Here is a 23,770-nt window from a genome sequence, read left to right as displayed (position 1 = left end):
TCTGGGGATCTGCCTGTCTTCATCCCCGAGTGCTGAGGTGGGATGTACATACCGCCATACCCAGCTTTTACATGAACTCAGCACTTTATCCACATAGCCATCAACAACAACAACAACAACAACAACAAAAAACTGAGAGGGAAGCATCAGCTTTCGAAGCTACTGTGTGCACAGGTCTAACTCCTCTAATCAAAGTACTCTGATGTAGCAGCTCGTGTCCTGTGTCCTATAAAGCTGAAGACAGAAAGGGTTGCATACATCTGTCCTCTAGTTAGCAAATATTACTCTTGCAGACGTATCAGTAATCCTGAGGTTACTCTGTATATAATATAGGGCTGAAATTTTTAAAAATTAATTACAGATAACAAGCGCCAAACTTCTCACTGTCAGGAGTAAAGTCACAAGAAAGGAAAGGAAGTTGGAATGAGTTGGTACTGTTGGCTGAGACTAAAAGGCATCAGTCTAAAGTCTCTAATATAAACAAAATGGCTGGGACATAGAAATACAGATATGCACATGCATGTGTTAGTACATATACATGTATTTGCTAATGCTGTCTGCCAAGTCCCTAGTGCCCGTCTGTTTACCCTAAAAATACTATCTTCCAAAAAAAGTAACCAAAGCACCTTGGAGAAGTGCTTGCTTCCCAGATGGGGACAGGAAAAAAAACATAAATATATACTGTACCCCATAGTTCCAGAAAGTAAAGGAGGTGAACCCCCATGAGGGCACATTTTGAAAGGACACAATGTCAAGTCGAAGGATTTCTCTAAGAAATAGCAAAGCTAAGATAACCTGAGCAAGAGAATAACAATACTGGACTACGCACAACAGAAAAAACTAAATAATCATGTGCATAAACTGATATTAAACAATTTACAGAAAGGTAGAATGACGGCGTGGGAATATGAAAAGCAGAAGGCATGATGGGAGAGACTTCTCTTACAGCAACAGCTACCATGGACAAGAATCATCGATGCACATTAGAGCCAGTGGTGAGGGTTTGTAAACGTAGCTCTGCAGAGCGCTTGTCCCACAGATACAAACCCAGGCACAGGAGTTATTGTTGTTGTTGTTTTTAAATTAAATAAAATTAGTGATGAAAATATCCATTTGCATTGTCTAAAGGATCTCCCCTAAATGCTTGTTATAAAAAGAAAAAAAAATTGCATCCTTACAATGGAAAGTATCAATCAGTAAAAACGGCACAAAAAATTGCTAAAATGTATAACTTAATCTACTCACGAGCAAGTATCCAGACTGAAAGACCCTCTGCAAAACTGACCCACGTATTCAAAAGTGTCATCGACATGAAACTCCAGGTAAGAATGAGGACTATCAGTCAGGAGATGGAGAAACCAAGACAACCTCAGGGCTAGGGAGATGCTTCAGCATTTAAGACCATGTACTTCTGATACCGAAGAGGACCCAGAGTTGGATGCCCAGCACCATATCAGACAGCTCCAGATCTGATGCCCTCTTCTGGCCTCCATTGGCAATTGCCCTCAGCTGTACATACTCACAGACACACATATACAGAATGATGGACCACATTAAGATTGGAAGCCATCAAGCCATCAAGGTGGCGCATGCCTTTAATCCCAGCACTCAGGAGGCAGAGCTCGAGGCCAACCTGGTCTACAAAGTGAGTTCCAGGACAGCCAGAGCTACACAGAGAAACCCTGCCTCAAAAAACCAAACCAAAAAAAAAAAAAAAAAATTGGAAGCCATCTTATTACAAGGTCGAAATAAATTCATTCCTGTTTTCTGTAAAACTTGTATTTGACTAGGTCTTGGTGCATTCTGGACTCTGATATGGTCCACAACCTGGACTCTAGGCTACACTCTGGTAAGATGTTCTGCCAAATCATTTTGAAATGTTCAGCCAAGTTCCTACATAACCAACATTTCTCTGGAAATCCCCAACCCTTGAAAACCTCCTAGTCTTGCAGGTTTGGGGGCTATATAAACCCCACTGTCTCCTATGTCTGGTGCTATTTTCTCAAACCCCGCTTTAGAAAGAAAAGCTCGCACACTTTGACCACAGAATTTGGGTAATGGTCTTTACTTTTAATCAGTGGAATTGAAAATAGAAAGATAGCCTAGCATGGGCCAGAGACTGATTCTGGCACAAGAATGAGGACATCAATGGGAAGAAACATCAGGTCAGGTCTCCTTTCAACAGGCAGTACTCCATCATTGTAACTTTCTGGATCTGATAATTGCCTTTGGTTATATGCAATGTAGTAACATATGCTGTGCAAAAATCCTGAATGGGTTTTATCATTATTAATTATATATAAAACTCATCAAAAGAAAGCCTTACTTAAAAGAATTTTTTAAAAAACCAGTTTTAGTAACTTCTCAATTAAAACTCTTACAAATGATTTACAAGTAAAAGTTAAATATAAGCACTTTACAATTAGTTTACTAGACAGATACAGTAGTGGTATTACAAGAGATTTGACAGCAAGTACATTTACTTCGGTATTTAAAAACAATGGGAATATTATTTAAGAGCAGTTGGTTTCTTACTTTAAGTACCACATGGGGTCAGCATCACTTGTAACCTTTTCATTGGCTTTCATTATCTTCTTTATCTGCAGTAGAAAGTGCAGAATTAGGAACAGAGCTCTTGCTTCCACTTGGCCCTCAATTTACATCTGGCCTTAATCCTGGATGCTTACCTCTACATTAATGAAATAGTTAAAGGAGTCTATGTGCTGTTTCACCAGGCCTTTAACCTAAGCAGAGAAAAAACAAAAGATGGTAACAAAGAAACAGGGTGCATGAGTCACTCTGGGGCAGGTAACCATTAGTGTTTCTCAAATACAAGCAAGGGCAAGATTAATAGATGTACTTAGTTAAGAAAAAAATTTAAAGGATAATCTAGTGACTTATCTCATGAAAAATAACCAATTATTATTAAATAGCATACAATTACCTTTAAAAATGCTGGAAGCAGCCTCCATTTTTCCTGTGAAGATAAGGAAACAATAAGACCATGAGAACCTCTGTCAGTAACCACAAAACACAATTGCTGTGGGGTACCACGTTTATCACAGTGTGCAGAAAACAAACAGGGAAAATGTTATAATTGCTACTGCAAACACCATGTTTATATGGTGCACATGCACAGACACACATATATCACAGGTTTCCCTAAATATAATAAAACCTCTTCTGGATGACAAGATTTCAAACCAGTTTCAAATTTATTCTTATGGCACATCCTAAGTGAGGCTCAAAATTTGAAAAGAGAAGTTAGTCTTGAGTCTGGTGGGAACAATCAGAGCTCTTTCTAAACCAGAGCCTCAAACTACCTCAAGGCTTCTGGGGGTCAGCACACATGGGTGTTTGCTCCTCCACTAATAGACTGCTAACTCCCATGCCTCTTGAGTTTTGGGTGTCTTGTAGACTACTACATACAGAGACAGCCTCTTTTCACTTACCCCATCTGCTAAGGGAGTCCTGACAGCTGGGTACAGCGGAGTGTAAAGTCAGAATACTCAGTTCCTAAGGAAAGATCTATGGACAACTCACGGCTTTGTGGCAAACATTTAAAAAATGGCTTTAGGGACTAGAAAGATGGCACAGTGGCTAGGAGGGGTTAAGATGTTCTTCCAGAGGACCTGAGTTCAATTCCCAACGATCACATGGTGGCTCACAACCAACTTCTGATGTCTTCTTCTGGCATGCAGGTGTATATGCAGACAGAGTACTCATACATAAAATAAATAAGCTAAACAAAACAAAACAAAACAAAAACTGGCTTTAACTTAAGAGACCTGAGTGGCACTGGGAAGCTCTGAGTGGAGGATGGCATAATAGCTCCATGCCTATTAACTGGATCGCTCTGGATGCTGGGTGGAAATGGGCAAGGCTGGAAACAGGACAATCACTTAGTCAATCGAAGTAGCCCACACTAGTAACAGTACAGGTAGGAAGTGAGAAGTTGTGTAGCTAGCAGACACAAGCTGGAGCAAAGCTTGTAAAATGACAACAGACTGGATGGTTCCCTAGAGAAAAGTGAAGTTAAAATTGACATCAGAGTGTCTGGTCTAAGACGGCAGAGGCACAGAGCCAACACTGACAGAAATGAGAGGATGGGGCCATGTAGGAGCAGCAGGCTTTCAGGGGTTGAGGTGTTAGGAATTTGGTTGGTGCATGTTTAGTCTGAGATACTAATTAGACATTCAGGTAGAAATGTCTGATGGGCAGTAGATGTCTAGAACTTAGAAACACAGTGGCCTGGGGTATAAATTATGGAGAAGTTATGAAAGCTAAGGGACAGGGAGATGGCCCAGGAGCAAGGGAAAATGAGTTGCACAAAATGAGAAAAGCTGAACGTAATGGCACACACCTTTAATCCCCAGCACTTGGGAGTTCAAGGCCAGCCTGGTCTACAGGGTGAGTTCCATGACACCCATTGTTACATAGTGAAATCTGAGAGAGAGAGAGAGAGAGAGAGAGAGAGAGAGAGAGAGAGAGAGAGAGAGAGAGAATATTTCTAACATCTAGAAATGAGGATGTGGGGAGGCCTAGAAAACAGGCAAGCCAGTCTCTGATAATAGAAAACAAGAGTGTTTTGGGGGGGGGGGCGGATAGGAAGAAGCTGGAAAGGCTATAAGAGAACTTTTTGGGGTGGTGGAAGTGTTCTAGAGCATATATTGGGTAATAGTTGTTTGGTTATCTGCAACTATCAAAGCCAAGGCAAGCAATACTCAGTATCTGTGCAATACTATGTTCATGTTAAGCAGAAAAAGAGGAGGAAGACCAAAATTAAAAGCTGAATTAAATTCCTACACTGGCTTCCAGGTGGCCTGGCCTAAAGGACTGTAGAAGATTTCAGTAGGTAAGCTCTAACTCAATATGGCTGGTGCCCATATAACAAAAGGGGATCTGGACAGATACATTCAGGGACACTGTCAGGTGAAGATGAAGACAAATGTCAGTGTGATGTTTCTGTAAGCCAATGATACATCAGAGACTGTCAAAAGCCAGCAGACTCTAGGGAGGAGGCACGCACTGGAATCTTTCTCAGGCTCTTCTGTAAGCTTTGTCTTGGATTTCCAGTCTTCAGAAATGTGGGGAATGAAACATCTGGTTTTCTTACACTATCAAGCTGTAGTACTTTGTTACAGCCATCTGACATACTAATCTAGCTTTTCAATTTCTTGCTCCCATATTTCAAAATTTCCCCTCCGTGCACAGTGAAATTCCTCTTATCTCACAGACAAGAGGGGTGAGTATACAGTCTTTGTGGAGAACTCACTGCCGGCCACAGACACAGACTTTTTATTCTCCTGTAGAAAGTCAGACCTTCCCTTGCTTAATCCCCCCAACTCTTGGCTGTGTACTCAGAAACCTTCTCTATTGGTTTGTTCTCACAACTGTTCAACGTTTTAGCCAGCTGTGGTGGCCCAGGCCTATAACCCTAGCAATTAAGAGGCAGAAGCACAATCACTTCAGAATCAGCCTCAGCTATAGCAATTCCAATCTAGCCTGGGCTACATAAAGCACTGTCTCCGTGAGGTGAGAAAATGCACAAATGACACAAGGTTGGTGAAGGACTGCAAGGATGGCAATAGAGAAAAAGCCTAAGAGTTGGTAGTGGAATTCTAAACATTATCACCATTCCAGGAAATAGCTTAAGTTTAGGAATATATTGCCCATTGCACTTAGGGTGTGCTGGTTTGAGTAAGAGTGGACCCAGAAGCTCATGAATTTGAATGCTTAGTTACCGGGGAGTAGAACTCTCTGAAAGGATTGGAAGGGTTTGGAAGTGTGGCCTTGTTGGAGGAAATGTGTCACTGTGGATGGGTTTTGACGTTGCAAAAGCCCATGCCAGGCCCAGTCTGTCTCTGTCTCTCCCTCCCTCTGCCTGCATACAGATCAGGATACAAAGCTTTCAACTACTTTTTCAGCCCCATGCATACCATTCCTGATACAAAGACAATGGACTAACCTCTGAAATTGTAAGCCAGCCCTAATTAAAAGCTTTCTATTTTAAGAGTTGCCTTGATCAGGGTGTCTCAGACAGAACACTGACTGAGACATAGGAGAAAATCTAAAGTCATCAACATGGTTTTTGTTGTTGTTGTTGTTGTTTTTACCAAGTCTGGCCAATGCTTACTTCCCACCTCTTTCCCACCATTGCTTAGTGTACTTGCTCTGTTGGGTTGGGTTTTTGTTTTGTTTTGTTTTTCCCCTTGTATACTTATTCTGTCTTTGATAGTTTTTTTTCTCATTAAACTTTCAACTTTAATTTGTAGATTACATTTTGTGTTTCAATCATGTCTTCCTTAGGAAGCTACCACAGTGTCTGCCATAGACCCTTGCGTGTTTCTAACACCGCTGGCCCCTTTCCCTGGTCTTATTCTCTGTAGCAGGGTGCTCAGGCTTTGGCATTTTCTTTTTTCTGAATGAATGAACATAATGAATCATGTTACTTACTGCCTTTGCCAAAGAAGGCAAAGAATGGCACGGGAGACTCAGAAATTGACATTGCACTTACTCATATTGATTATTCCCATCTATGTAAGTGGGATAATAAACAGTAATGAACAGTACTTACTAGAGCAATAGTTTCGCGTGCTGAGTTAAATGAACAAATGCTATTTCCTTTTAGCTCAGCCTATTTTCTATTCAGCTCCACAACTTGTATTTTCTCTACAACTTTCTAGACAGGAGCTCTGGTTTATTTGAACTAATCATTTCTATTATATTTTTCCTTCATATTATACTGTGGTAGGAAAAGTTACTCAGGCTTTGGGGCTGGTTATTATTCATCGATGAGGTGAGCAAATACTAATCGACTATACTGAGTACTTATGGGGTAGTGTTTCAGCAACTTAAACAAGTAAACAGACTTGCCTCCTGACTTCAGAAGTCGTTAGCTTAATAGGGGCGACATGTAAGCAAATGGAATGACACTTGGTAGGTGCTATAACAGTATGCAGTGAGGTGGATTATTATAGATGCTAGGTATACTGCCATGACTGAGCATGGTGGTTGTATGAGGGAGGCATTCCAAATAAAGGGAGCCACTGTGTGCAAGCGCACAGGGTTGAAGGAGCTGGCAGGGTGGAGAACACTGAGGATGTCTATGCCTGCTATGAGTTAGACATGGTGAGGAAAGAAAGGTAGGTACATTGAAGAGGCTTAAGGTAGTGAATGAGGTGACAGCAGGTTCCAGTGAGCCAGTGCACCGTGGCTCAAAAGCTGAGTTAGGGCTGGGAAACACAGACAGAAGGACCAGAAAGCAGTGTAGTGGCCCATTTGGAAGACACCGAGAGTTCCAGCTCATGCTGCAATTAAGGACGATTGTGAGGAAGGTTCCTTACAGCAACACTGTAACACGACGCTGTGATCTACAAAACTCTCCCTGGAGAGCCATACCAAAAATATTAAAAGTAAAATAAAATAACACTCATAAAGCTTGGAGTTAAGTCTGCAGTTTTGGACTGGGCTACATTCTTAACTATCCTTTGCTGCATGGGCTGCAGGTCCTGTTGATTAGGAGTAGGGGAACACTGAGAAATAAGCCAAACACAAAGACAAATACTGTGTATTTTCCCTAAGAGGATCTTGGAACTCATTCTTCAAAGTCCCTGAGACAGTGAGGTTGTGATCCTACCACCTCTACATACCAAATGCTGAGATTAAAGTCGTGGGCCCCTACACCCTGTCATAGCAGGAATCAACCACGGGTGCTCTGGAAGAGCAACCAGTAGTCCTCAATCCCTGAGCCGCCCCTGGGTCCTAAGTCACTGATCAGGTCGCTCCCAATTAAACCCTTCAATGGTGCTTTACTATTCCCAGGGAGAAAGTCTAACACCTTCTAAGAGTTAACACATTTCAGAATCAGGAAGGCATCTTTTACTGCCCTCTTCCCCTAGCTCCACTAGATTTATTTGTTCCCCTGAAACAACTGATGGTGTGTCTGGGGTCATGTACAACCTGTTCCTCTGCCTGAATTTCTTCCTCGACCATCTTCAGTCCTAGATGTCCCTATTCTGTGCCAAAGATGTCAAGGTTCAGTGAGAATTTATATACCTTCTCAGGAAACAAAATCATGTCAATAACTGCACTTCCTTAGGCAGTTCACCGTGAAGCAATTATCCTTTAACTTTTAAGAATCTGATGAAAGCTATAGGGGCCCCTAAGAAAATACAAGATCAAAAATGGGGGACGAAGGGATAGTCAAGGTACTTAAACTAAACCTGCAGTCCAAAGAAACTGTGGAGTAAAAGGAAAATGATGACAAGGGTGAGATTCCCATTTACTTTTAGCACCAAAGCCGGCTATGGGACCTCAAGAACATTGCCTACGTTCTCAGGATCTCTGTGTCCTTCCAGGTGAGATCGGCAAGAAGATATTGGTTCCTGAGAGAATACACAAGGACCAATTCTTGCCAGTGCACACTTAAATTAGAAAAGCTTTACCCGAGAGCCATTCGCTAAGCTTCTAAACGTAGGACGCTACTGAGAGATCTGTACTTGCTGCTACAAACGCTCAAGAACCACACCTGGTAAAAGCTCACACACCCGGAGCTCCGAGCATGTGCAGAAGTTCTGAGCATGCGTAGAAGCCCAGGGACCCGCCCTCGTCATCCTGAAAACTCTCCCGGCAACGCCTCCTTAGTCGTCTCCAACCTCTTCCGCTGCCTGCGCTCACGGCACTTACCTCCACAGTCGGGATCGGCGCAGTCAGCTGCTCCGGAGTCAGGCTCCCGAACTCCTCGGCTAGAACATCCATTCCATTCACGGTAGAGGAAGAAGTCGGCAGAATGTTCACATCCGCCCGTGCGGCTCCAAGCAAGTAGCACGCGGAGAGTGGTGTGCGTTCTCCTCCGGTGTCCCCGTGGCGCTTGTTTACGGGGAGGCGTTTCAAAAGGTTCCGCCTGGTCAGGGCCTAACCTGCGGAGGAACCCGGAAGTGACCGAGCCGGATGTGGAAAACTACACCCACTGGTGTACTTCCGAGGTCTCGCCGGGCTAATCCTAGCCTCTTGACAGGCTCATTTCCAGTATCCCCAGAATGATTGAATACGGCAAAGTATAGTAGTTCTAACTGTATAACTAATCTGAAAAATGACTCGATAATACACATTAGTCACAACATGAACTTCTAAAGCAGAGATTTCAATTAACTCAGTCTAAACTGCTTGTATGTTGTGTAGTACAGAAGAGCAAAAGTCCTTGCTTAAATAATTGGTGGTACCTGCGTGTAATGAACAGGCATCAGCCGGGCGTGGTGGCGCACGCCTTTAATCCCAGCACTCGGGAGGCAGAGGCAGGCGGATTTCTGAGTTCGAGGCCAGCCTGGCCTACAAAGTGAGTTCCAGGACAGCCAGGGGGCAGTAAAAGATGCCTTCCTGATTCTGAAATGTGTTAACTCTTAGAAGGTGTTAGACTTTCTCCCTGGGAATAGTAAAGCACCATTGAAGGGTTTAAACGGGAGCGACCTGATCAGTGACTTAGGACCCAGGGGCGGCTCAGGGATTGAGGACTACTGGTTGCTCTTCCAGAGCACCTGGGGTTGATTCCTGCTATGACAGGGTGTAGGGGCCCACGACTTTAATCCCAGCATTTGGTATGTAGAGGTGGTAGGATCACAACCTCACTGTCTCAGGGAGTTTGAAGAATGAGGTCCAAGATCCTCTTAGGGAAAACCCAATAAATTATATTAGAATAGTTAATTAACGGTTTGGGGGAAAATATGTTTAAATCCTATGTCGATGAAATATACCTTAACAAAACACTAGAAGGAAACGTCAGAGGGACGGAGTTTGTTACCACTACACCGAATAAACGAAGGATTGCACATAATCCTCCCACGGCAGCACAGACACCTATAATCCCAGCATTTAGAAGCTAGAGGTAGGAGGGCATCCAGAAATTCAAGGGCATCCTTGGCTACCTAACAAGGTCGAGGCCAGCCTGGGCTACATGAAACCCTGTCTCCAAAGAAAAGGTAATGTATTAATAACATTGATTGGTGAAAGATTTCAAGGATGGCAACGGAGAAAGCATAAGAATTGCTAAAAGTTGTATTCCATTAATTTTTAAAAAATTAGATACACCTATAAAAAATCTCTATGAATAGTAAACACACAGTTGGTAGAAGACAAAAGGATTTGTCACTGAAATTGGAAATGAGTTCATGCAAGTCCAATGGTAAGAAAAATCCCATGGGAAGAAGAGGTAAAAGATGCCAACAGTTTTTAAATGAGTTTCAGTTTGGGAACATACAAAAATTGTGGAGATGGATGGTGTCACATGAGTGTGTACAATGCTCCTGGCCATTTAATAGTTGAACTATTTAATAGTTCACCTGTATAATTAGCACCATCTAATAATATGTGTTCTTTTTTTTTTTTAAACCTGGTCCAAGGTAATCTGCGTACAGAGTTAGCTAGTTAAATTTCAGTGCTTGTATCTAAACGTTGTGCTGATAGACTTCTGAAACTAAGTGAAGAAAGAAAGAAAAAAATTACAGGCCACCAAGATGGCTCAGTATGTTAAGTCACCTGCCACAAAGCTTGAAAAGCCGCGTTCAGCCCCCAAGACCCACATTGTAGAAGGAGAGAAGCAACTCTAAAGAGCTGTCCTCTGATCCCCATACTCACATGTAAGACAAATCATTTAAAACTAAGAATGATCAGCCCCCCCCCCCCTTAAATCCTTAAGATTTACTCAGAGAAACTACATTTGAATGGTCCCTGTGAGTTATTATACCAGAGAGCACCCTACTTAGTGTAGTCTGGAAGGGGTTGGGAAAGGGAGCTGAAGACTTGAGGACATCAAGTTTGGCTCAGGTGTGTCAGCTGTCTTCTACAAAGTCATCTTGGATTCCCACTATGAAGATGGTTCTACTGTAAACCAGATCACAGACACCTGGAGAACTAAAAAATCTCAGCTTTCTGATTGGCAGGCTGGAGCTGGAAATCTGCATTTCTAGCAAGATCTCTGCTGCTGTGACCTAATACCATAACCTCTGTACTTGTCTAGTTCTTCAGTCTGTGAATGCTGGAATGAAAATGGCCTTGCATTCCAGGTTCTAGTGCATTGTTTGTTCCTTAATAAGTTTGTGTTGAATTCATAATTTGAAAATAGAATTGCAGTAGGTAATAATAAGTTTAACATTGTATTTCTGTTTTTCACCGAGTTTTTAAAGTTTCTTTTGAAATGAAGGACACTTTGGAGGATGCAGTCCCTAATCTTCATGGCTACACTTAGTTGACAGTGATGATGTTGGCTATTAGACCACAATTCCTTGTAAGATTTCTTGCATTACACCTGTATCCCAGATCAAACCCATGACTTCTTTTTTATCTCTAGGAGGCTAGACTTTGGAAGCAAGGTGGGGAAAAAGCCAGGGGTAGTTTTGTGCTTCCTCAGTATTATGCTACCATATCCTTTTACTGAGGTATTAATACAAAAGCCTAAAGCATAAGGTGTGGGAGCTCCCGGAGGACAAGTGCTGTGCATCCTGAGCCATCCTTTATACAAGGCGAATGGGTATGTGTTAGCCAAGTGAAAAGTTATCCAATGCCATGGGGGCAAGAATGGCTGACTGAGGGACACTGTAATCTGTAATGGGAGAGGTGTTTAGGACTCTGGGAAACTGGGAAAAGTGTACATTAATTTGAACATTACTCCTTAACAGGTATTTGATTGCTATCTTTAGGTGGATTCTCTAATTATCCACCCTTGGTGGTAAGTAGAGATCTTCATTTGACAAGCTAAGGCAGTGGTTAAGAAATTTGGCTCACACCTTTAATCTCAGCACTTAGGAGGCAGAAAGGCAGGTGAGTTTCTAAGTTCAAGGCTAGCCTGACCTACAGAGTAAGTTTGAAGACAGCCAGGGCTACACAAAAAAACCCTGTCTCAAAAAAAAAAAAAAAGAAAGTAGGAAGGGAGGAAGGAAGGAAGGAAAGAAGGGAGGGGGGGAGGGAGAGGGAGGAAGGAAGAGAAAAAGGAAAAGCAATTTTTCAAATGGAGTTGGGATTTAAATCCCTAATTATCTTAGCCCAGGACATGTTAGGTCTCAAACTCAGGTTCCTTTGAGACCTAATACTTTTAAACCACTGAATACTGACACCACACCAAAAGCATGGGGAGGCAAAGACATTTTAACACGCAGAGCTATGAGAGTTTATTTTTCTATGCTGGCAACTGTATGTGGTGCTCATGCAGGGCTTGCCAAGGACAAGTTTGTTTGGTGGCACTGGAGACCCAGCAGAGCTGTGCATTTTACAGCCTTTGTCTCATGTTAAAGAACTTAGATATGTTTCTGAGGCTTTATCAGAATATGATAGAATATATCCCATCACTACATTCCAGGTGTAAGAAAATATCTCCAGTGCTGTTTCTGTCCGTGGATATGAAAGATCCTGACAGAATGTAAAAGGTCACAGAAGCCCTGAAATTGGCAAGATAGATGTCACTGTTAGCAGAACTAGCTTCACTGATTTAGAAAAATAGAGGTGCACAATGCTCTGGCCACTCCTTGAACCTGTGTGTCTGCCAATGCTTTGACCATTCCTTGAACCCATGTGTGTGCCCACTGATGAAGCCCATTGCCGGGTGTTTGTAATATTGGTTGCTGAGAAAGAGTCAGAAAATCTCCCCAGCAACCACAGCCCGGCCAATCCAGAGTTGCTACACCTGCACCAGACTCTTTCCTTGTACCCATTTCTTGAGAATAGACATTGTTTAGATCTGGAAATCCCCTAATCTCCCCCTTTTCCTTTCCCCCCTGAGGGCCTATAAAAACTGGGACCTCTTTTCCCTCGAGGTCAACTCCTCTACCCCTGCGTGGGATATGAGTCGTCCCCAGAGCTCTGGCCTTCCCCGAATAAAGCCTCATGTGGTTTACATCAAGCTTGGTCTATCGTGAGTTCTTGGGTGTCTGCTATTGTCCTGAGGCCTGAATGAGGGGCTCCTCTCGGAGTCTTTCAGATACATTCACAAAGAACCAGGAGGTCAGAAGTCCTGCTGGGGAAAGGAGGGCCCTTCTGTCTGGAAAGGCAAAGGGAGTTCCTTAAAGTCCATCTTTCCACAAGTGAGTGGGGATGTGCATGGCCAGACATCTACTGAGAGGACTCTGGGTGTTGGGCAACATGAAGAATTGAAAGAATCTCGACTTAGCTCCACCCACAGTCCTTTCTCTGAAAGATCCTGCTTTATGTCCCAGCACATCATTCTCCCCTACCCACAAAAACAGCCATCTAGGCTGGACATGCCTGAGAGGTTGACATTTACCCAGTGCAGGAGACGTGTCCAAATCAGGGGGAAACAAATTCTATCCCACTCTTTCTTAGGACGTTAAGACCAGTCAAGTGGGAAGAGAGACCCCGAGAGGAGGAGAGGTGAATGCTGAGTTAGCGTTTGTTAGCGTCACAGCACTGGAAAATGCTTTCAGTTGGAAGAATCAAGGAGCCATATGACCAAGTAGCTAACAGCTCACAATCCAGGATGGGACTCTTTGCTGGGGTTCAGATACTTAGCAGCTCCATGACCACAGGCAAGTTCATCGGTCTTTATGCATATGAAAATGATATATCAAGTGTTCAGGGTGGGCCCTGCCAAGTGGTTATTACTTTATCATGTTTGGAAAGACCAAAAATTATATCCAGCTGTTCCAGCACATCTGGAACAGTAGCTGCTGAGAAAGCCCCAGGTATTTTTTCTTCATAAGGCCATGTGCTGAGTCCCTTGAGATATTAAAGAAGTTCACATTTTAGGCTTAGAAATGAAAATGAGGCTTCATTGCAGAAGAAGCAAAGGAGACAGCTTTGGAGAAAGCTTATCATTAAAGGGTGTTTTGTTGTTTGGGGTTTTTTTGTTTTTTTATTTTTGGAAAGGTTAAAACTCTCTGGATAAACTCAATGATTGCTAAATGAATCAAGAGCATGTCGAGTTTTGTCACCACCCTTTGAAGTTGATATCAAGGACAACCACCATAGCCTTCTCTGTACCCTTGAGGTTTTCTGCCAATGACAATATTGGGCCTAATGAGCCGTGGTTCTGATGAGATATGACAAATTTCGTTCATATGCAGTTAAGCACTTAGCCATCATTTCTCAAAACACTAAAACCCCTTGAAGCTTGAAAGAGATTTAGGACTCATAAATTACAGTTACTAGTAATGTATGCTGGCTACATCATGCTGTACTTGGCAGACCATTTGTATTAGTCAGGGTTCTCTAGAGTCACAGAACTTACGGAATATCTCTCTATATTAAGGGAATTTATTGAGATGACTTACAGTCTGCAGTCCAACTAACCCAACAATGAGCAGCTGTGAATGTGAGGTCCAAAAGTAGTAGTTGTTCAGTCCCATGAGGCTGGTCTTCTGTAGAATTGGTTCCAACAGGTGTGCTGTCAAGTAAGTGAAGAGGTGAGTCTTCCTTCTTCCAATGTCCTTACGTAGGTCTCCAGCAGGAGGTGAGGCCCAGGTTAAAGGTGTGTCCCACCATGCCTAGACTTGGAACTTGCTTTGTCTGAGGCTGACCTTAAACTCAGAAATCTCCTTGCCTCAGTCTCCTAGAATTAAAGACATGTACTACCTTGCCTGGGCCTAAGCTTTTCATGGCCACTGCTTCAAGATCTCCAGGTCAAGATATAGGTCAGAAACCTGTGTCTTCCATTCTCAAGGTCTGGATCATAGGTGTGCCCTCCATTTCTGGATCATAGATCATTCTAGATAGAGTCAAGTTGACAACCAGGGATAGCCATGACACCATTCAAACACATCTCGATCGAGCCTCATCCTGTGAGGTCTGCTGGAAAGGCAGGTTAGGTAACTGCTTCATGAAGGTTAAAAGATGGCTTGAACTCATAGCTATGGGATCGCTGAGGTGAATTCAAACTTGGATTTTTTTTTTTTTGTGGTCTCAGACCTACACTACTTTTTTAGAACAAGAATGCTGAGCCGGGCGTGGTGGCGCACACCTTTAATCCCAGCACCCAGGAGGCAGAGGCAGGCAGATTTCTGAGTTCGAGGCCAGCCTGGTCTACAAAGTGAGTTCCAGGACAGTCAGGGCTATACAGAGAAACCCTGTCTCGAAAAAACAAAAGAACAAAAAACAAACAAATAAAAAGGAATGCCAACAGCCATCTAGTGTGTTGGGTCCCAAGGGTAGAGCTGCATTAACAAGACACGGGGGTTACACAGCCAAGTCAGCCAACGCACACTTTATTCAAAGTGTCAGCTTCTTTTAAAGGCAGAGCAGAATAGAGATTTCCCAGTGTCCAGTTCTCACCAGGTACTGTTCCCTTAACAATAGCTTATCTGGGTTCAGTGACCCAAACCCCTTACAGACTGAGAAATCTGCCAGCAGTCCAACGTTTTTTGATGTGTTGTGTCTTATAATTAAAAACAAAGTTACTTTCTCATGAGAAAAGGATCATGAAGGCCACTTCCTCAGACATGTCGCTTACTTGGCAGACATCAGGATTCTCTGAAGAGGAAGTATGTTCACTCTTTGCCCCAGTATGCTGGGATTCCCAGATATCCTTCAGTCACCTCAGAGCTAGCAGGCTGGGAGCATTCATCCCATGCCATTCCTCTACACAAGAGTGTTACTTCCGTGGGGCCCCAGGAATAGAATCAACTACTTCCTCCTTTCAGCCTCACCACTTAGGGTCTGGATACTTGGTCCAGATTCACTCAAGTGAACATACACACACACCACACATACAAGATTGTGATTTCAGGACCAAGAGTCGTGTTCCCCCACCCGCTACCCAAGAATTATCTTCTGTACTGGCTGGTTTTGTGTTTCAACTTGACACAGACTGGAGTTATCACACAGAAAGGAGCCTCCCTTGAGGAAATGCCTCTATGAGATCCAGCTGTAAGGCGTTTTCTCAGTTAGTGTTCAAGGAGAGAGGGCCCAGCCCATTGTGGGTGTTGCCATCCCTGGGCGGGTGCTCCTGGGTTCTATAAGAAAGCAAGCTGAGCAGGCAAGGAGAAGCAAGCCAGTGAGCAGCACCCCTCCATGGCTTCTGCATCAGCTCCTGCCTCCAAGTCCCTGCCCTGTGTGAATGAGTTCCTGTCCTGACTTCTTTTGGTGATGAACAGCAATGTGGAAGTGTTAGTCAGTCTCTGCAGCTTAGGCTAGCCTTGTCTTGGGATCCTTCTACCTCAGCCTGCTGGATGCTTGTACTACACAGATTGTACCACCATGCCTGGCTCATGATAACATTTCCATCCATGTCTGTAATATGATTTGATCACACTGATGCTTCCATTACTCTCTCACCCTCCTCCCCATGTCCCATGACTCCCGTCCTCTTTAATTTCATTGAATAGTCCTCCTCCTTTTATGTCTTCAGTATATACACAGGTTCTGCATGAGAGAGAGAAAGATGGTATTTTCCAGATATGGCTTATTTTGTTTTAAAATACAGATGGTCTCAGGGATTTTCATATCCTCCTTGTGTAGAGACCATGCTAATCTTTGGTTCAATTTTAGTATCTCTACTGCCAGAGTACGGCCTCCTTAACACACAGTGGGTTGAATAAACAGTAATGACACCATGTCTGTAAAGCTCTGAGAAGCAGCACAGAATCAGCCAAGAGTAACTAATAAAAAGGGCCTGGGGCATCTTTAATCCCAGCACTCAGGAAGCAGAAGCAGGAAGATCTCTGTGAGTCCAAGGCCAGTCAGATATACATATCAAATCCAGGCAAGCCACAGAGTGAGACCCAGTCTCAAAAAAGGGAAGCAAGAAAAAAAAAAGCGAATGCCCAGATCCCAAGATGAGTTAGAAAACAGAAGCACCGATTATGCTGAAAGACTTTTTAAGATGTACTTAGTCTGTTTTAGCAATAAAAGAATGAAAAGATTACCATGTCTTCTGTTTAATAAAGTTTTTATTATAAAACAACCATGTTAGGAAAGCCACAAAAGTTGAAGTAAACATTTAAGTAAAAACTAAATAAACATGCCAAGAGCTATGATTCTAAAAAACCCTAATAAATGTACTTGGCTAAATCCATATCCAAGACACAAATTTACTTTGCCACTTAACAAAAAATGAAGCAGAATGCCCTTCATTTTCAATGTATTTTTAAATGTTTGCACATTGTATTCCTGCAGGCAGCTGCAGTATAATCAAGTATATAAACAAAAATCATTTCCTTTCAGGTTGAATGAACAAGTCACATAGAAATGTGCAATATACTCCAGGACAGCCAGGGCTGTTACACAGACACACTGTCCAAAACAACAACAACAAAATCTCAATATAAATGTTTAAGAAAACACCAATGTTATATAGGTAATATAATTCATTACAAATTACTTTTCTTCATTAAAACTATCTGCTTTAAACACAAGAGGGGTGTGAGGCCCTCTGTGGTGCTAGCATCCATTACCAGGTTACACGGATGCAGTCTAGGGACAGGGCGGAGAATGGGCCACATCTCCAATGCCACTGGTGGAAACGGACCATGTACCAAGTGCTGATCTCCATCTCGTCTCTTTAGTTAGTGGGAAGTGAAGCATCTATCTTCCCCACGGCTTCATCCCGGAAGAGCAGCTTTCGGAATATATTTGCATAAAATGGTCCATACACCTGTTTGTTGAGATTCACAATGTTTGCATACTGGCAGCCAAGCACTTCCAGCTCCCGCTGGATGACATCAAGGCCACCTGGCACAGGAGGCATGCTCTTCTGAGTGCTTGGAAGACAGAGCAGGCCTTTCATGTACAACTGGATCCGTTTATCTAAAGGGGAAAAAATGATATCTTTACTGGTTCCGTTATTGAAGTACATAACCTTTAATAATCAGCAGTAAGGTTTCCATTTACCCCTGCCTGTATTCAAGTGGCATTACAGTTCCTCCCATTAAGGATTAAGAGTACTTTGTCATCTGTCACATCTGAACTGGCTTTGTGACCTGTTTTTGCTAATGTATAATGTTATGGAAATGCCAGGATGGCAGCTGCATGCCTAAGCCTCAGGACGCATGGCTGACATCCACTTCCTGACCATCACCCATGCAAATGAGGCTGCAAGGGCTGGAGGATGAGACCAGAGAGAGGAAGCCAGCTCTCCCAGCTCTAAGGAGAGCCTTGTAGGTGAGCCACTTCCCAGGCTCCTGATAGAGCCCAGCCAAGATCCACGGGGCTACCAACATAAGCCACAACTAACCACAGGTCTGACGAGGCACAGACCTTCTTAGCTGCTCTACAGACAGAAATAAATAAAGCTCAGGCTACAGAGTGGTAACTTATACAATGAGAGATGGTTGATTCAAAAAAAGAAAGAGTGCTTTTCTGAGCTTCAATCTTCTACAAAAGTCAATGCCGAACATCCACAATCATTACTGAAGCTGGCACTGCCAATTTAGCCAAGATCCTATTTCTTTGGGGTTTTGTTTTGTTTTTATAAGAGCGACTTAAAATCAGGAATTTCATACTGAAATCCAAATCTTTGGTTTGACAAGAAAGAAAAAAAATTCAGAAATGCAGCATACTTGGGATTTCAACATAATATAAGGGTGTTTGACCACACATCCAGGTTTCCAGAGATAGCTGAAGTGCATGCCTACTGCTCTGATATAGCTAAAAACAATACTCTCTGAAGCACCCTGGTTGGATAATTATCTAGCCACTCTGCACAGGAGGCATGGAGGGAGGAAGGGCTGCTCCAACAGTGCTACACCAGTCACTGTCCCTGGCTGTCCCACTGCATCTGACCTTGTAAGTACTGTCTACAAAGAAATGAATCATAGATATAGCTATGGTTGCATCAGATAGAGTAGTGCCAGCCAGGCCCACCACAGCACATGCAGCTCCATGGACTCTCTCTAGCTTTGGAAACAAAACCTTCCTAAATACGAATATTTACTATTAACACTGTCCACTGAGCATAGGCAGCTGACGTGAAATGAAACCCTTTTTTTCTTCCTTTGGAGAAAAGGTCATGAAGCCTAGGGTGACCTCAAACATGCAATATGGCTGAACTATGGCTCCTCTTGCCTCCACGACTCAAGTGGTAGGATTTACAGGCATGTGTCAGGATGCCTGGCTTTTGACATTAATAAAACCCTTATTTTCAAACATCTTTCCCCACAAATTACACTTTAGCAGAACTGACCCCAGAACTTCAAAGTTTCCAATATTCCATGCTTAGTCAGGATTTGTCCTCTTACTAATCCTATTTCATTCTACTCTGTCCAGATCTCTTTCAATGCTGAGTCTAAGTAGCTTCTCTCTGTGGCCACCCTGACCCTCGGTTACAGACTTCCTCTCAGTGTGAATGTGTTTCTCCTATCTTAAGAGAGTAAGCTCTGGCTGGGGGCAGCAGTGGGGGAAGGGCTGTGTCTTTTTATCTTTGCATTCCTGGCCTGATACATGGCACAGTGATCCTGACTGAATTAAAAAGAGAGAAGAATGAACAAGGGTGTAAATACCAAACTGAAAACGATGGGAGCCTGGGAGTCGAGCCTGGAGAAGGCAGGCATAGGTAAATATAATTCTCACCTATGTGTTTGAGCAAGGAGAAATATTCATGTGTCACACTAGTCCCACTTAGGCTATTGAAAAAAAATCACCTCTCAAAAATGTAAATGGCTGTGAGCATGCATAGACATAGCATATAATCCATAGACACTTTTTTAACTTTATATATATATATCATATACATTTCCATATACACATATATATGTATATACACACAGATACATGCATGCATGCATACATACATACATACATGGAAAGGGTTTGGTTTGAAAGGAAATTCCCACTATAATGATCTTTTCTGAAGGTCATGGCAAGGTGAGATGTGTAATGCCCTTGGCAAATGTACTCACATCAATGGGGCACAAGGCAGAGCATGGGTGCCATGCACAGGAAGAGCCCATGCAACGCCAGCAGAGCCTGTTCTAGATGCCAAGATCAAAGTGCTCAATTTATGCTAGTTTCAACTCCTTCAAAAACCCCAGTGACCTTCCCCTTAGGACTGGCTGCCTCTTTCCGACCTGGGCCTAACCTCATCACAGACACAATGTAAACACTTTATCCCAAGAAAGCCTAGAAATGAAATCCTTTCAAAATGGTTATTATGTCAGCAAGTGGCTCTGCCTCCTCTTTGGACAAGTCAAGTTTTCAGGCCAGTAGTACAGAAGTATTTGCTCAGTTTGAAGCAGCCAAGAGGAGTCCCAGCCAAAGGCCTGTCCAGAGTCAAGAGAGAGACACTCAAGACAGTCCCTCAAGTAGCTAAGGAAACGATACTTTGAAAAAGATTTAAAAATACTTTCAATGTGCAGAACAACAGACAAAGCTGCCCTGGGCAGCACTGGGAAACAAAAGTTGGTTTACCAGATTTGAAGAGGCCCCTCCTGCCCCTCCCGCCTCCCAGTTGCTCTCCAGGGCACAGGCACACTGCGAGTTCAGGCCTCTCAGGGCTCTAGCTCTGCCTTAAGCACAACAGTTAGGAATACAAGCCCTGGAACCACAGTGGCAGGTAAGAATCCCAAGTCTGCCTGTTAGGTATTTAGCTGTGGGCACTGTATGGCATGTATCAAATGCTATCTACATACTCAGTACTATGTAGAGAACGAGCAGACAGCAGACACACCCCTGTGTTCATGAGGTCTACATACTAGTGGGAAGCCAGCAGCACGTCTGTTTCTTCCGTCAGGAGCAGTCTCTCAGATTACAACTATTCCTCTAGAGACCAAGAGGGCAGAGGCAGGTCAGAAGTGAGCTATAAAAGTAAGGGCTGTGACAAGTGACTGTGCCGACTGCCATTATCAACTGTCTTCTAGGTAGCAGACTGACTGACTGTCACCCACAATGCTGTCCCCTGGCATTGGTTCTTTCTGAGGATAAGGTGAGGCTTTGGCCCACCTAAGTAGCCTGAATTCCTGGAACCCTATGTTCCCAGCGATAAGAATAAGAAAAACCATTGCAGAGCACCTCAACTCACAATAAAATGTGCCCACACTGTTAGGACACTGGCACTGTGCTTGTTAAGTTTATAGATTAACCCCAGAATACTAGTCCGTTCTAATTCCATATTCACTCTTTCCTTCTCCCAGACTCCATTTCTCAGTGTCTGCAGTAATGAAGCACATTTTAAAGACAGTGGCTTTTGTCCTCGTTAATGGTAACAACACCCTGATTTGGGGTAAGGGAATCGTGTCTCCCCTCCTCTCACTACTACTCTATGTCAGCAGACTGTCCAGGAAGGGAATGCACATTTCAAGTTCTTTTGCTGCTGATCACCATGTCCAATTCAAGGACAGAACCTGTGCAGGTAGGCCACCTACAGCCAACAGGACCCCACGCTGGGTCAGTGGTTAGCAAACAGAGAGCTAAGACTCCTGGCTCTTGATTGACTTAAACATGGAAGGAGGATGGTAGTGCATGCCACCTTACTGTGCAGGCACTTAGCCTACGAGATGGCAGTGGGAAGCCAGAATCTCCAATGACACTGTCAGCAGCCAGGCCCACCCCTGTCCTCTCAGCTGGAGGAGAAAACAACTGCTCCTTTCTACTAGTCACAGGTAACAGCAGCAAGAGGCCTGGTACAGCCTCCACACTGCCGACTCCCAGCCTGGCCTGACACTGAGAAGGCTGCTGATGTGTCCACCCATGATGCTTCCCAATTCCAGCCCTTCACTCTCTCTCTATTTAATCCTGACCAAAAAGAGGGCCTGAGTTATCTCAGGGATGCTCACGGCAGAACCATTAGCCTCATTCTGTGAGCGTGCTAAGAGAGTGGCTTTGAGCTGCATCCCCCAGGAGTCCCACATCTCCATGTACTGCCTTCATAACATCCATGGCTGGATAGTTGCAATAATCTATGAAGTACCATCCCCAGTTCATATGAACAGAGAAGTAAGACCTATGAAACACCAGTATTTCTTTAGGCTTTAATATTTGTCATCCACAAGGAAAAGCTAAGCCTCTGCGCTGGCTACTTGTCAACCTGACACAAGCTAGAGTCATCTGAGAGGAGGGATCTGCAAAGGAGAAAATGGCTCCATAAGATAGGGCTAGAGGCAAGCCTGTTGGGCATTTTCTTAATTAGCGATTCATAGGGGAGAGCCTAGACCATTGTGGGTGGTGCTGAGCCTGAGCTGGTGGTCCTGAGTTCTGTAAGAGAGCAGGCTGAGCAAGCCAAGGGAAGCAAACTAGTAAGCAGCACCCTGCCAAGGCGTCTGCATCAGCTCCTGCCTCCAGGTTCCTGCCCTGTGTGAGTTCTTGTCCTCACTGCTTTTGATGATGAACTATGATATGGAAGTGTGAGTGAAATGCACCCTTTCCTCCCCATCCTCTTTTTGTTCAGGGTGTTTCATCACAACAATAGTAAGACCATATCTTTTGCCCAAAATGCAAGGTGTATCGCAGGCATTTTAGATTTTGCTGGGCTTTTTGTTTGTTTTTATTACAGGATCTAGAGTTGATTTAGGGATCCTCAATCTGTTAATTCAAAAATCCAAACTGCTTTCACTACAGTGTTTAATACTAAAATATGACCAACACATAGGCATTGTCAAATACAACAAGTTAAAGCAGATTGAAATGAAAACAGAGACTGGTTTAAAAATAGACCTTACCCATCAAGGTGCAGACAGGATTGTCCTTCTCTTCAAGGCTGGAGAGCTGACCGACAAGGTTAGCTTGAACCTCAGCATTTAAAGTGGGCGAGCCTCTCTCTTCCAGGGCCTTGTTAACTTCAGCACAAGTCTGAACACCAATAGAATGCAGGGCTTCCTTCAAGTTAAAGGTCCTAGAGAACAGAGATCAAACTGCATCAGGCTCAGCCTGGGCCTCCGGCAGCTTTCTGTTTTGTTTTTAAATACACTAAGTTAATGCAGAAATTTGCCAGTCTTCTCTTAGAAGCAACAATAATTGTCTATCAGCAGGAACAGAGAATAATGCCTCTCCCAACTGCAATGCTCTCACTTAATAGAGTTCAAGTGCTGAGAACCACGAAATGTGCACCCAGTGTCTGACAGAAAAGCCAGGGTGGCCGTGCAGAACCCCATTTTTACAGGTTTGGCAAAAGGGACAGAAAATATCTACTTTTTAAACCCACTGGTCTGATCCACTCATATATGTTTTTGAAAGATTTATCTTACATATGCTAGTGTTTTGCCTGCATGAACATATGTGTATCATATGCATGCCTGGTGCCTACAGAGACCAGAAGAGGTCATGATCCCCTGGACCTGGAGTTATAGATAGTTGTGCACTGCCATGTGGGTGCCGGGAACTGAACCTGGGCCATCTGCAAGAGCAGTCAGTGCTTTTAGCCATCTCATAGACATTTTAATGGCCTTATAAAGTTGTATAGAAAAATGAATTTTTCTGTGCCTACAGCAGTAAATATTTAACACCAAAACAACAGAGATACTGAGAGGCCAAGTTACCTGAAATACTAGACTGACGGGGACCAAAGGCATTAAACGCCCCATTACTATTTTCCAGTAAGTAACAATAATCCCAAATACACAGTCTAGACATTATAAACTCTAATTAAGGAGCAGGGCATTTCACCAATAATGGAAGAGAGAATTAGTAAGGGTGTTTGTTAGATCTGCACTATTAAAGAATAATTGAAATGGCATCTCACTATAGAAAGGGTTCTTATGTGTCACTGTCAAACCTGTGACTGAGATGAGAGGTGACCTGGTGAGAGCAAGTCGCTCAATGAGTAAACTGGGACTTAAGTCTGATGTGGTGAAGACCGTGGCTTCAGATCCAGGCTCCTCCAGTGAGCTTGCTATATGCCAGT

At 43.4% G+C, this 23,770-nt stretch overlaps 2 protein-coding genes, 1 long non-coding RNA gene and 1 pseudogene across 4 annotated transcripts in view; 1 reads left to right on the top strand and 3 right to left on the bottom strand.

The window, feature by feature from the left end:
- Positions 1–8,935, bottom strand: part of Polr3b (polymerase (RNA) III (DNA directed) polypeptide B) — a 104,887-nt gene extending 95,952 nt beyond the window's left edge. Inside the window, exons 1-4 of one of the 2 annotated variants that reach the window (XR_380439.4) lie at positions 8,689–8,935; positions 2,945–2,977; positions 2,688–2,744; positions 2,536–2,600 (exon numbers count right to left, since the gene is read on the bottom strand). Coding sequence is in view for 1 of the 2 variants with exons in the window: in NM_027423.2 (NP_081699.1) it covers positions 2,536–2,600; positions 2,688–2,744; positions 2,945–2,977; positions 8,689–8,760 (227 nt within the window). In the remaining variant the exon portion in view is untranslated. The remainder of the gene's footprint in view (positions 1–2,535; positions 2,601–2,687; positions 2,745–2,944; positions 2,978–8,688) is intronic. The other variant, NM_027423.2, reaches the window with a different exon arrangement.
- Positions 8,582–10,704, top strand: Gm17249. Its single transcript, XR_380645.4, has 2 exons — positions 8,582–9,030; positions 9,769–10,704. It is a non-coding gene; the product is annotated as a predicted gene, 17249 (long non-coding RNA).
- A 5,709-nt stretch (positions 10,705–16,413) lies between these two features.
- Positions 16,414–16,508, bottom strand: Gm25657 (annotated as a pseudogene).
- A 363-nt stretch (positions 16,509–16,871) lies between these two features.
- The window catches only part of Tcp11l2 (t-complex 11 (mouse) like 2), a 37,409-nt gene continuing 30,510 nt past the window's right edge, over positions 16,872–23,770 (bottom strand). Inside the window, exons 9-10 of the mRNA NM_146008.2 lie at positions 22,590–22,762; positions 16,872–17,745 (exon numbers count right to left, since the gene is read on the bottom strand). Coding sequence (NP_666120.1) covers positions 17,501–17,745; positions 22,590–22,762 — 418 coding nt within the window. The 3' untranslated portion in view covers positions 16,872–17,500. The remainder of the gene's footprint in view (positions 17,746–22,589; positions 22,763–23,770) is intronic.

The sequence above is a fragment of the Mus musculus genome, chromosome 10 (genome assembly GCF_000001635.26).
Source record: "Mus musculus strain C57BL/6J chromosome 10, GRCm38.p6 C57BL/6J".
NCBI classification, from domain to species: Eukaryota; Metazoa; Chordata; class Mammalia; order Rodentia; family Muridae; genus Mus; species Mus musculus.
This window is presented reverse-complemented; position numbering and strand designations above follow the sequence as displayed.